This window comes from Theropithecus gelada, chromosome 4 (genome assembly GCF_003255815.1).
Source record: "Theropithecus gelada isolate Dixy chromosome 4, Tgel_1.0, whole genome shotgun sequence".
Classification (NCBI taxonomy): Eukaryota; Metazoa; Chordata; class Mammalia; order Primates; family Cercopithecidae; genus Theropithecus; species Theropithecus gelada.
In genome coordinates this window covers 38,780,924-38,795,040 of record NC_037671.1, presented here as the reverse complement: position 1 = coordinate 38,795,040, position 14,117 = coordinate 38,780,924, and the positions used below count along the sequence as shown (strand labels likewise).

The 14,117-nt window shown below is 42.9% G+C and overlaps 1 protein-coding gene across 3 annotated transcripts in view; it reads right to left on the bottom strand.

Moving 5' to 3' along the window:
• The window catches only part of KCTD20 (potassium channel tetramerization domain containing 20), a 45,378-nt gene that overhangs the window by 5,423 nt on the left and 25,838 nt on the right, over window positions 1-14,117 (bottom strand). For 2 of the 3 annotated variants that reach the window (XM_025381522.1, XM_025381521.1), the window contains 5 exons: window positions 10,429-10,702; window positions 6,558-6,660; window positions 6,072-6,192; window positions 4,059-4,256; window positions 1,175-1,285 (listed from right to left, as the gene is read on the bottom strand). In XM_025381522.1, the coding sequence (XP_025237307.1) occupies window positions 1,175-1,285; window positions 4,059-4,256; window positions 6,072-6,192; window positions 6,558-6,660; window positions 10,429-10,702 (807 nt within the window). The remainder of the gene's footprint in view (window positions 1-1,174; window positions 1,286-4,058; window positions 4,257-6,071; window positions 6,193-6,557; window positions 6,661-10,428; window positions 10,703-14,117) is intronic. The other variant, XM_025381523.1, reaches the window with a different exon arrangement.

Sequence of the window (14,117 nt, the reverse complement as noted above, 5' to 3'; positions counted from 1 at the left end):
AAAGATCCACGTAGGAGGTCAGGCGCGGTGGTTCACACTTGTAATCCCAGCACTTTGGGAGGCCGAGGTAGGCGGATCACGAGATCAGAAGATCGAGACCATCCTGGCTAACATGTTGAAACCCCATCTCTACTAAAAATACAAAAAAATTAGCCAGGTGTGGTGGCGAGTGCCTGTAGTCCCAGCTACTCAGGAGGCTGAGGCAGAAGAATTGCGTGAATCAAGGAGGCAGAGCTTGCAGTGAGCCGAGATGGTGCCACTGCACTCCAACTGGGCGACAGAGTGAGACTCCATCTCAAAAAAAAAAACATCCACATAGGGGAGACCAGATGACTTTAGCACTCTCCAGGAATCAGTCTCTTGAGAGCCTTCCATGGGGACCACAGGCTGGGAGCCACTGCTCAAGATCATTCAAAGTAGTTCTGTTAATATATTCAGACATTCCTCAAAAGTATGGAATAACCTTTTTTTTTTTTTTTTTTTTTTTAGACGAAGTTTAACTCTTATTGCCTAGGCTGGAGTGCAATGGCACGATCTCAGCTCCCTGCAACCTTTGCCTCTCGGGTTCAAGTGATTCTCCTGCCTCAGCCTCCTGAGTAGCTGGGATTACAGGCATGTGCCACCATACAAAAATACAAGTTTTATATTTTTAGTAGAGACAGGGTTTCTCCATGTTGGTCAGGCTGGTCTCAAACTCGACCTCAAGTGATCCGCCTGCCTTGGCCTCCCAAAGTGCTGGGATTATAGGCATGAGAAACTGCGCCCGGCTGGAATAATCTTAAATTTTGAGTCCCCAAGTTATTTTTTCAGAAGGACCCTTCCAGATGCCAGAAACATCTTCACCAAGACTGGTGGCAGAACGACGCTCTCACCTGGTGAGCCCACAAACCCTGCTGTATCTCCCTACCACTGTCCTTTGCCCTCACTGCTCTTTATCCTGAAGTAGTAAACTCGAACTTGTTTCTGTGGCTGCTCTGAACCATTTTCAGCTGGAGATAAAATGAAAAGAAAAATGACAAAAACAAAAACAGGAACCCTTCAAACTTGAGTAAGAATGTGGTTTTCATGTATGCCTATTTTCTAGGCCCTCTGGAGGCTAAATTTTGAGGACATAAGCTGTGGCCATAGACCCAACCTGAATATTGACTGGGATTTTTTTTTTTTTTTTTTTTACCTTCAATTCCAATGCGAATGTTTTTCAGGCCCCGTTCCTTTAACACTGTTTTTGCAACATCCCTATTCTCAATATATTTGAAGAATCTGTACAGCTTGGAGCTATAAAGAACTGTAAAAGAAAAAATAGGGGTTAGCCATGGAGTAAAGACCTAAGAGGAAAGAGATAAGCTAACAGAATCAAACTAATGAAAGATATACTTGACCACTAATCCCAAATAATCCAGATGGATCAAAGATTAAATGTTAAATAATACATAAACCATAAGAGAAATTTTTATAGTCTCAGGGTGGGGACTTTCTGGGTACAACGTTAAACCTAGAAGTCATAAAACCTGATGATTATAGAAATATAACATCTCTGCATAGCCTAAACCACCATTTACCAAAGCTAAAAAGACAACTGAATGAGAAAATATTTGCAACTCATAAAAGGCTAATTTCCTTAATTAGAAAGAGCCGCCACAAATAGAACTTTCACAAATCACTAAGTAAAAGGACTAACAATCTGATTTCATAATGGGGCAAAAGGCACAAACACCATTAACAAAAAAGGAAATTACAATGGCTCTTGAAAACTAAAAAGGTTTTGGCTGGGTGTGGTGGCTCACACCTGTAATCCCAGCACTTTGGGAGGCTGAGGCAGGCAGATCAGTTGAAGTCAGGAGCTGGAGACCAGCCTGGCCAACATGGTAAAACCCCGTCTCTACTAAAAATACAAAAATTAGGCGTAGTGGTGGGTGTCTGTAATCCCAGCTACTTGGGAGGCTGAGGCTGGAGAATCAATTGAACCCAGGAGGCGGGAAGTTGCAGTGAGCCGAGATCATGCCATTGCACTCCAGCCTGGCCAAGAGAAGGGAGATACCATCTCAAAAAAAAAAAAAAATTTCAGCCTCACTCATGAAATAAAAAATGTAATTAAAACTCATGCCAATCATGAGATTCTGCGGTTTTTTACCTATTAAGAAAGTAGCAAAGATAAAAGTCTTAAAAACACTGTTTTGGGGCCAGGCACAGTGGCTCACACCTGTAATCCCAACACTTTGGGTGGCAGATACGGGAAGATAGCTTGAGGCCAGGAGTTTGAGACTAGCCTAGGCAAGGCAACATAGACCCCATTTCTACACACACACACAAAATTAGCCAGTCATGGTGGCACACACCTGCAGCCCAGGCTACTTGGAGGCTGAGGTGGGAGAATCACTTGAGACTAGGAGTTTGAGGCTGCGGTGAGCCATGGTTGCACCACTGCACTCCAGCCTGGGTGAAAGAGCAAGATTCTATCTGTAAAAAAATTTTTTCAAAAGCCACTGTTGGCCAGGCATGGTGGCTCACGCCTACAATCCTAGCACTTGGGAGGCTGAGGTGGGTGGATCACTTGAGGTCAGGAATTTGAGACCAGCCTGGCCAACATGGTGAAACCCTGTTTCTACTACTAATACAAAAATTAGCCAGGCGTGGTGGCACACACCTGTAGTCCCAGCTACTTGGGAGGCTGAGGCATAAGAATCACTTGAACCCAGGAGGCAGGACTCTGTCTCAAAAAAAAAAAAAAAAAAAAAGCCACTGTTTTGGTGAGGGGGTGGGAAACAAACCTGTCATGTATTGTTTTGTGAGTGTAAATTGGTACAAATTTTATGGAGCATAATTTGGCAACACCTATCAAAATTATAAAGGTATAATTTTTTTTTTTTTTTGAGATGGAGTCTCGCTCTGTCACCCAGGCTATAGTGCAGTGACGTGATCTCGGCTCACTGCAACATCCAATGTCCACCTCCTGGGTTCAAGTGATTCTCCTGCCTCTCAGCCTCCTGAGTAGCTGGGATTACAGGCATGAGCCACCACGCCCAGCTAATTTTTGTATTTTTAATAGAAACGGGGTTTCACTATATTGGCAAGGGTGGTCGTGAACTCCTGACCTCAGGCAATCCGCCCACCTCGGCCTCCCAAAGTGCTGGGATTACAGGCATGAGCCACTGCGCCTGGCCAATAGTTTAAATGTCCAGGAATGGCTGGTTAAATCAATTATGACACATTTGTGCAAGGGAATACTATAGAGCCACAGAAAAAGAATGTCGAAGATTTTTTTTTTTTTTTGAGATGGAGTCTCACGCTGTCACCTGGGCTGGAGTGCAATGGCGCGATCTCGGCTCACTGCAACCTCTGTCTCCCAGGTTCACCTGATTCTCCTGCCTCCTGCCTCAGCCTCCTGAGTAGCTGGGACTACAGGCACACACCACCATGCCTGGCTAATTTTTTGTATTTTTAGTAGAGACGGGCTTTCATTATGTTGGCCAGACTGGTCTCGAACTCCTGACCTCGTGATTCTCCCGCCTCAGCCTCCCAAAGTGCTGGGATTACAGGCATAAGCCACCGTGCCCGGCCCATAATATCGAAGATTTTTGTTAACACATGGCACAGAAGAGCTGTATAATATGGTACATGAAAAAGGAGGAGAAAACAAGTAATTGGTTATCTATGTACATTGAATATACTTGGAAGCCTGTAAAAGAAATTGAGAAGCAAAACTGGATGGGGCAGGAGTGAGAGTAAGACTTTTTAGTGTATATCCTGTTATGTTTTTTGAATTCTGATTACCAATTCAAAAGGATTTAAAAATGAAGAGAAGAATGACACCATCATTTAATGTGCTGCTTCAGTATCTTACACAGTATGAGACACCAGAGAAAGAGTGAATGGTGTAACAACATTCCCTGTGTTCCCCAGTATAAAGGCTAGCCCTGCATCACTAGGGATTTGTCATCCAGGTGAGTGTGCTCATCACAGGCTCAACATTGATATTCACAGTGGTTCTAGGATCAAGCTGCTACTCCAGGTAGCGAGTTTCTTGCTGAAAACATCTACACCATGCCAGAAGCTCCTACTTTGGGAATATTCCTCCCCCATTGGTGGAGGGTGGTCTTCATCCCAGTCCACAGAATCCTCATCCGTCAGCACAACAATGTGGCACTCTCGCTCTCCTTTCTTGGCACAGCCCACCATGATAGGCAAGATCAGCTCTTCGAGGTAGTGATCAAACTGCTTATGAGCACCGTCATTGGACAGTTCATGCAGTAAAGCACCTGCAGAGAGAAAATGTGGGTGAACATGCTTTCTGCCTAAATGCACATATTACTGGAGAGAAAAAGACTATGAGGGAATGGCTGTTATCATTGATGAGGTTCAGAGAAGTGGCACATTTAAAGGCAAAGAGATTGTTTCCTGCTCCAAGGTGATAATTAAGCTTTGTTAAGGTATGTCTCCTATTCTACCACTCTTCAATTTACTCATGTTTAGTAATCCTTGAGCATTCTGATCAGCTGGGGTTTTGTTGGACATACAAGGTCAGACCATAAATGTTCATTCTGTAAGAGATGAAATCATCATTTGTAGTACCTCTTCTGAAGATGGTTTGGATCCTGATTTCATGGAGTTAGAGTACCATAATAGAGGAATAATCTGAATTTTGGTGACACCAAAGGACTTACTCTAAATGTGTAATACACTCAGTAGAGAAATCACATGTACTTCATGCAACATGCAGGGAAATGTATCATGAAATTCAAAGAATAGTTATTTAAATAATTTCAGGAAGCCCAGGTAATAAGAGCATGGAATTTGCAGTCAGACAATCTGAGTTCTAATCCTAGCCTTAATGCCTAGAGCTCTGAACAAGCTGATTTCTTAAATGAGATTATCACCCATCTTTCAGGATTGTTAAAGATTTAAGCAAGTCCATATCTATAAAGCACTTAGCAAACCCTAAGTTAATAATTATAGGCTGGGCGCAGTGGCTCATGCCTGTAACCTCAGCACTTTGGGAGGCCGAGGTGGCAGATCATTTGAGGTCAGGAGTTCGAGACCAGGCTGGCCAACATGGTGTAAACCCTATCTCTACTAAAAATACAAAAATTAGCCGGGCATGGTGGCATGCACCTGTAATCCCAGCTGCTCTGGCAGAAGAACTGCTTGAATCCAGGAGGTGGAGGCTGCAGTGAGCTGAGATTGTGCCACTGCACTCCAGCCTGGGTGACAGAGTGAGACTCTGTCTCCAAAACAAAATAATAATAATAGCCAGGTGTGGTGGCATGTACCTGTAGTCCCAGCTACTCAGGACGCTGAGGTGGGAGGACTGCTTGAGGCCAGGAGTTTGAGACCAACCTGAGCAACACAGCAGCAAGACCCCATCTCAAATTAAAAAAAAAAAGGGGGCAATATAATGATCAGGAGAACCTGGCCAATTTGTGCTATTTGACTTTATTAGTGAACTGTTCCTCATGTTGGACAATCAGTATCCTTGTTTGTTAGAGTTGAGACACCAAAGTCCCAAGAGGGAAGCTGTCAGCTTGGTCTCCCACTGGTCAAGCTCCATTTAGAAACTACTATCTGTTTTCCTTTGTCTGCTCCAGTTTCTCACAGTGCTTTGAACCAAGAGAGGAAAAGGGTTAGTCAGTATCACATCTCTGCCTCTGCAGAAGATTTTCAACCTACACGTGAAACTCCTTCTGTTTAATAATAGAAAATATCAGCTGGGCTTGGTGGCTCATGCCTGTAATCCCAGCACTTTGGGAGGCCAAGGCGGGCAGCTCACCTGAGGTCAGGAGTTCAAAACCAGCCCAGCCAACATGGCGAAACCCTGACTCTACTAAAAATACAAAAATTAGCCAGGCGTGGTGGCAGGCGTGTGTAATCCCAGCTACTCGGGAGGCTGAGGCAGGGAGATTCCCTTGAACCCGGGGGGTGGAGGTTGCAGTGAGCTGAGATCACGCCACTGCACTCCAGCCTTGGCAACAGAGCGAGACTCTGTCTCAAAAACAACAACAACAAAAATCAGTGACTTACAAGAAAACACAAAGTTCAGCTGGTTAAGTGCAGCTGGCAGCTGCTCCTGTACTTACTCAGATCTTGACATCGGATAGTGTTGAAATCAAAATTAATGCAGAGATAATCACATGTATCTCTAAGATCTGGGATAGAGATGCCATCAGGACAATTGATGATACCGGTTTTGTAATAGTCCTGTAAATAGATTAGGAAGAAAAAATGTAGGCAAAGAACAAGATGAAAAATTACTTCTTCATCCCTATGCATTCCTGGTTGTTAAAGCAATGAGCTACCGGAATTATCACCAAATTGGATGATTCATTAGATGGCAAAACAGCTCCTGGCTGTCTTGACTTGTTTAATCAGAACTTGGTAACTGATAGAGCTCACACACAAACAAGCAAGGACTTAAAAGTTACAGGAACAGAAAACAAAGGGAGAAAGGAAACAACTGGAAACCAGAGACCCTAAAGTCAATAACATAGTTGATGGAACTCTCAAGGCTATTGATCACACATGCCCCTGGGGAAGAGAATGTAACAAAAAAGGCTACCACACACCAGCACTGTGCGAAATACAGTTGCACTGATGCCTTCAGCAATCTCATACTCTCCCTTCTCATTGGGCCGAGTGAAGTTGTACTCTCTTCCTGGTCCAAACATCCTGAAAGATACCCAGGCAATAATGTTATCTTCTCCAGCATGATTCTTCACAGATGAGACTTCTCCTTTCTCCACCTCATTCTGGAAGACTCCATCCCACTCTCTCATGGTATAAATTAAAAACATAGCACTGGGACCCAATGCCTACAAGACAACTCAAGTCTTAGGAAACTCCCTTCAGACAGGAAAAGAAGGCAACTGCTTTAAGCATTTGTGTGCAAAGAAGAATGAACGATCAAGTCCACAAAGTTCATCTGTAGTGAGTTTCTTTGGCAGTAAATGCAGTAAACAGCAACTGCAGAGGTGGCCCTTGGAAAATATCTGTGTTGAGATGGTGGCCTTTCATGCCCTCCCCACTGCCCAAGAACCTGCTTTTCTATACTGACAGCTCAGGAAGACAGCATCTAAGCTCCTTTTTATCCCTGTCTCCTCGTCTGTCAACACTGACCTATCTAATATGCCATTCATCAATATTTCTGAACTTTACTTTTCAACATCTCATCTTCTGTTAGATGCAGCTATGTTAATGCTTTCCTGGTATGTCTTAATAGTGGAGCTCTGGGGGAAAAATGGCCTTACTCAATACAAAGAATAACTAATGATGGGATTTTCAGATCGAGTAGAAGAGGGTAGGCATTAGGCTTATCAGCAGTTCACTGCATTTCAGAGAGACAGGCTTGCTGTTAGCATGAACTCAGAAGTCATGAGAGTACAGGGAGGAGAGCTTTTCTTATTCGCCTCTCCCCATCCTTCCTCCCTCTGTCAGATCCCCTGCAGTCTAAATGACCCCATGACTTCCACTCCTGCTGCACTTCTGTGTATGAGCTGTGGAATGGTTAGATAACACAAAGGATAGGGCAGGCAGCTGCTATCTTCAACCAGCCTAAGATTTGACTTCCCAATCAAATGGGGGCTTACTGCCATTTCCTTCCTTAAACTGCTGGGAAGTGTTGCTGTTCAGCTGTTCACAACTGTTGTCCTCCAGCCTGAACTGGCTGCTTTTCAAAGGTCTGAAAATGATTCCATTTCGGCCAGGCGCGGTGGCTCACGCCTGTAATCCCAGCACTTTGGGAGCCAAGGCAGGTGGATCACGAGGTCAGGAGATTGAGACCATCCTGGCTAGCATGGTGAAACCCCATCTCTACTAAAAAAAAAAAAAAATACAAAAAATTAGCCAGGCGAGGTGGTGGGCGCCTGTAGTCCCAGCTGTGCAGGAGGCTGAGGCAGGAGAATGGCGTGAACCCAGGAGACAGAGCTTGCAGTGAGCCGAGATTGTGCCACTGCACTCCAGCCTGGGTGACAGAGCGAGACTCTGTCTCAAAAACAAAAAAAAAAGAAAGAAAATGATTCAATTTTACATGCTTCCCAAGTAACTGTACCACACATAAGAAATCCATCTTGATAAAAGTAGCCTCCAAAGAATGCAGATGTTTTTCTGGAATGCTCTGGTTGAATGAAGTCTAGCTCAGAGAGCTTTGAATAAAAATAGTGAACATATTGTAAATATAATCCTCCCTATTTATCATCAGTAGGACTTCAGCTCAGAGTATTTAGTAATGGCATGGATCTGCATTAATCCATTCTCTTTCTCTCAGCTTCTCCCCTTGTGACTAGTGGCCCACATCTGTAAGCTCACTGGCTAGGCTCAGAAGTACTGTATATAATCACAGGACAGGTAGCCACAACAGAACAAATCTAAATAACTTACAGAATTTACGACCTTGCCAATTCAGCTGAATGAACCATACAGATAAAGAACCAGACTCTCCTCTTCATGGGACAACCCATTCCAAGGTTCAGAAAACCAGTTTCACCCAAGAATCTATTGCCCAGAAAACATTTGCCTTTCTTCTCTTGATCACTACTTTCAGAGGCAACATACCTAAAACAGCCAGCCTGCACTGAGAAACACTTTTTTCAAGGGGTGGGAATGCTGGTAATATCCAAACTGAGAACAGGAATTCAAGCCTGATAAAAAAATACAGGGCCAGTCTGGAAAATGTGTTAATGTTCTACTTTTATCTTAATTCAGATGTTTAAGAAATATGTAGACAGGTTTGGCTCTAATTAAAAAGTGGTTCACTGTGGCCAGGCACAGTGGCTCATGCCTGTAATCCCAGCATTCTGGGAGGCTGAGGTGGGCGGATCACGAGGTCAGTTCAAGACCAGCCTGACCAACATGGTGAAACCCTGTCTCTACTGAAAATACAAAAATTAGCCGGGTGTGGTGGCACACACCTGTAATCCCAGCTACTTGGGAGGCTGAGGCAGGAGAATTGCTTGAACCCGGGAGGCGGAGGTTGCAGTGAGCCGAGACTGCACCACTGCCCTCCAGCCTCGGTAACAGAGCGAGACTCTATCTCAAAAAAAAAAAAAAAAAAAAAAGTAGTTCACTGTGAATTTATATGTTCAAATACACATATATTTGAATAGCTGGATTCTATTTAGCCTAGAATTCAATAAATTAGTGTGATCGATTCGAATTTCTAACTCAGTTTAAATTAATTCAAAGTCCTGAGGTTAGATCTCTAAACAAAATAAAATCTACTTCTAAGTAGATGAAAATGATCAAAAGCCAAATCTACATGTATAATATCATTATTATTACTATTTTTACTCTTATCCCAATTTGCTCTTCCTTGAGTTAAGGTCTATGGTTGGCCAAAAAGACAATCTCTTAACTCCTAGCCCAGGCTCTGAGACTCCTTCCTGGACAGTTTTCCTTCTTAGTAGGCTATTTCCATTTCCTAAACTCTAACCTTAAAAATCTGAGGGCCAGAGATGGTTAAGAAGAGGGTAAATCTGAATGAAGCAGCACAGAGAATGGACCATGAAGAATAAAGAGGGCAATCGTGAAACAAACAACAAAGCAACTAGGTTTAAAGACTCCACTTAAAGATTACATTTCAAAAAACTTGAGTAGTAATGGAAGCATTAGAAAATGACAGCATAGCATCTGTTGCCAAGCATAAAACTTGCAATAGATGGCAGGGAAATGGTTTTCAGTAAAATGGCTTTGTTCTTGTGCCATGTAGAACATTTGCCTAATACTGTTTTTTGTTTGTTTGTTTGTTTTTTTAAAAAGGGAGCAAGATTTAGGTCTCACCTTACCCCCAGCATCTTTGACCTATGAAACTCTGAAAACATTACTTAGAGTGAATTTGTAGAGGAGCAGAGAATGAGATTTAGCAGGTTATTTTTTCATCGTTTCCAAATAGGTTTTATTTTCTTTTGTGGGGCTCATTTTACTATACTGGCTTTGTAAATGAAGAACTCTCCCCACCCTGAAATACCAACAGGTATTAGGCTTTTACCAGCTTGCCCTCCCTTCACAAATGTATGAGGGCAGAAAAATAAAAATACAATGCTTTTTTTTTTTTTTTTTGAGACGGAGTCTTGCTCTGTCGCCCAGGCTGGAGTGCAATGGTGCGGTCTCGGCTCACTGCAACCTCCACCTTCCGGGGTTCAGGCGATTCTCCTGCCTCAGCCTCCCAAGTAGCAGCTGGGATTACAGGCACCTGCCACCACACCCAGCTAATTTTTGTATTTTTAGTAGAGATGGGGTTTCACCATGTTGGCCAGGCTGGTCTCCAACTCCTGACCTCAGGTGATCTGCCTGCCTCGACCTCCCAAAGTGCTCAGATTACAGGCATGAGCCACCGCGCCCAGCCTATACAATGCTTTTTATTGTTATATCTAATGCAATATAAACAGCAGGTATTTCTATTTATAGAGAACAGAGGGAATCTGGAAGAAAATTATCAATTACCTTCCCAGCATGGTATCCGGATGAGCAGTGAAAATCTGTGGATTCACAACAAAACGTGTGCCATCTACAAGAAGCGTCACTTTCTCTGGTGCTTGGGAATGGGAATTACTGCCAAAGCCCACACTACTGTTTCCAAATCTTTCTGGAGCAATAAAAGGTTCATGGTTCCGTTTATTCCCACTTTGGAAGCAAGAACCTTTGATGTCTTCAGCAAGGGACATTATGTGAGGGAACTGAAGATTTGCTGGCTGAGAGGCATAGTCAAGCGAGAGGTCTAAAAGAACATACAAAGAAACCAAAACAACTTGAGAGCAAAAGCCTTGAGAGAAAAACCCTATCTTCTTTAAAACAACAAGCAAACACACAAAAAAACTCCCAAATTTTAGGTGTTGACAGGCAAAAAACCTCTTGCCTACAGCTAGTAAAAAGCAAGCAAACAAACTAGAGACTCATATTGGATCTCCTCCATGTACATGTGAGGGTTGGCAGAGGGAGGGGAAGAAGGCAGAATGCTCACACTTGAACATTATTTAAATCTTCTAAAGTAAACTATGTATATGGTTAAGAAAAACAGTAGAGAAGAATTTATGTGGAGGCCCATGAGTCTCCCCTGCTATTCCCTGTACCTTCCCTGGTGTTGGTTCAGTCGCTTTTTACTTGTTTTCACTTCTATTGCTAAATAATACTTTTATATTTCCTGTGTTTTATTTAAGGAACCTGCTATTAATATGTGCCAAAACTATTCATTTTCAAATTCTTCAAAATTGTTTTAAAATTTATTTCCCAGAAGGGATAATGATAGTCTTTAATTTTCCAATATATTACTTTTCCTAGAAATTCACAGTAAAAGGCATTTTCACTATGTACAGGAGAATCCTAACATCACCTACACTATTTTTTCAAAAAGGCAGGTCTTACTCTCAGCAGAGAAGTTCCAGTGCAAATGACATTAGGATTCATTCGTAAAATCTGTTTCTCAGTATCACCAAAAAGCTGTTTTCTTTAAGCAATTTATTTAATTTTTTTTTTTTTTTTTGAGATGGAGTCTCACACTGTCGCCCAGGCTGGAGTGCAGTCATGCAATCTCAGCTCACTGCAAGCTCCACCTCCCGGGTTCACGTCATTCTCCTGCCTCAGCCTCCTGAGTAGCTGGGACTATAGGCGCCCGCCACTACGCCTGGCTAATTTTTTGTATTTTTTAGTAGAGACAGGGTTTCACCAAGTTAGTCAGGATGGTCTCGATCTACTGACCTCGCAATCCGCCCACCTCGGCCTCCCAAAGTGCTGGGATTACAGGCGTGAGCCACCGTGCCTTGCCAGTTAATTTATTTAATTTTTCTACCTGGCCCATCATCTATAAAATGAGGATAAATAATGTTCACTCCATCTACCTCACAGGGCTGTTTCAATTATAAACTGAAATTAAGGATGTGAGAGCACTTAAAAATAGGCCGGGTGTGTGGCCTGCAAAGTGTTGGGATTACAGGTATGAGCCACCACACCCAGCCCTATTTTATTTTAATGTAAAAAAGGTTTTTAATGAAAAATTCCAAACATAGGAAAGCACAAACTTAATACATAAGCCCTATCACCTACATTTGGTAAGATTTGTTAACATTTTTCTACCTTTTCTTCAAGCCCTTTTTGAAAAAAAAGAAAAAAGAAAAAAATGTTATCAATACAACTGAATTACTCCCACCTGTCATGTTTATAAAATTTGTAAACAAATTCAGGAACATGATTAATGCCCATGACCTCTGGGAAATTAGTCTGATTTCCTACACTCAAGACAACCAAATAAATTGTTGGGCAGAGGACACTTAGTTTTTTTTCCCATTTGTTTGTAGATAAAAGGCAACAAAAATATAGACCAAAAACCTATTTAGAGTTCACATCCCATAGCTTCTCATAAACTTTCAATGTGGTCTCATGTTTGCACACCAAAAGCTATGCTTCCAGGTAACCCACAGGCAAGCTTGTAGCAAGAAACACTTGGATCACCAGGATAGGCTTTCACACTTGAGGTGCTGTTTATTAAAAATGAAATAGATACCTGGGCCAGGCGCGGTGGCTCACGCCTGTAATCCCAGCACTTTGGGAGGCCAAGGCGGGGAGATCGCAAGGTCAGGAGATCGAGACCATCCTGGCTAACACGGTGAAACCCTGTCTCTACTAAAAATACAAAAAATTAGCCAGGCGTGGTGGCGGGAGCTTGTAGTCCTAGCTACTCAGGAGGCTGAGGCAGGAGAATGGCGTGAACCCAGGAGGCGGAGCTTGCAGTGAGCCAAGACTGCGCCATTACACTCCAGCCTGGGCGACAGAGCGAGACTGTCTCAAAAAAAAAAGGAAATAGATACCTGAATTACTAATTCAGTTCCTTATAATGCTTGATTTCTCCCCAATAATGAAGCAATTAAAATGGGTTTATTCCTAAACCCAAGGAAGAAACCTCAGGTTCTATCCTGCTTAAATGGGTGAGTAGGAAGAGAGACTCCTTGCACAAGTTCTCCCTAATGGTGTACTCTTTGACGGCAGTCATATGCTTTTCTGTCAGTTAATACACATATAGAAATCATCTCAGCCCACTACCTCCTAGCAATGTGAACCTGGGCAAGTTACCTAAGCTTTCTAAGCCTCAGTTTCCTCATCTGTAAAACAAGGATAATAGTTGTAAGGACTAATCTGAAGTAGAGTCAGCAAATTTTCCATAAAGGGCCACAAAGTAAATATTTTAAGCTTGTGGTCAGTCTCTGCCACTACTGTAGCAGGAAGGCAGCCATAGACAACATGGACATGATGGCTGTTTCATTAAAATTTTATTTACAAAAACAGATTTGACCAGTTTGCCACCCCTGATCGAAAGAATGTATGTAAAGTTCCTAGTACAGTGAATGCTCAATAAATGGTAGTTGCTATTATTGGTGCTATTGTTTTACTTAAAAGTTAAAAAGAATCTCAGTTTATTAGGAGCTTTCACATCTATTAACTTGTTAATCTACTATTCTTGTGAGGTAAGAATAATTTCTTTTTTTTTTTTTTTTTTGAGACAGAGTCTCGCTCTCTTGCCCAGGCTGGAATGCAGTGGTGTGATCTAGGCTCACTGCAACCTCTGCCTCCCAGGATCGAGCGATTCTCGTGCCTCAGCCTCCCAAGTAGCTGAGATTACAGGCATCTGCCACCACGCCCGGCTAATTTTTGTATTTTTAGTAGAGATGGGGGTTTTGCCACGTTGGCCAGGCAGGCCTTGAAGTCCTGACCTCAAGTGATCCACTTACTTTGGCCTCCCAAAGTGCTAGGATTACAGGTGTGAGCCACCGCACCGGGCCTAGATAGAATATTAATAGCCTTGTTTTCCAGATTAAGAATGTGAGGCTCGCCAGCCTGGGCAAAATGGTGAAACCCTGTCTCTACCAAAAATATAAAAAATTAACTGGGTGTGGTGAATACACCTGTGGTCCCAGCTACTCGTGAGGCTGAGGTGGGAGGATCACTTGAGCCTGGGAGGCAGAGCTGCAGTGAGCCAAGATCACGCCACTGCACTCCAACCTGGGTGACAGAGTGACACCCCATCTCAAAAAAAAAGAAAAAAGAAAAAGCAGGGCTCAGAAAGACTGAGGATCTCATCCATGGTTACAACTAATAAGCAGCAGAGTTAGAAGTTGAATGTCTTCTGACTCCAAACCTGTGGC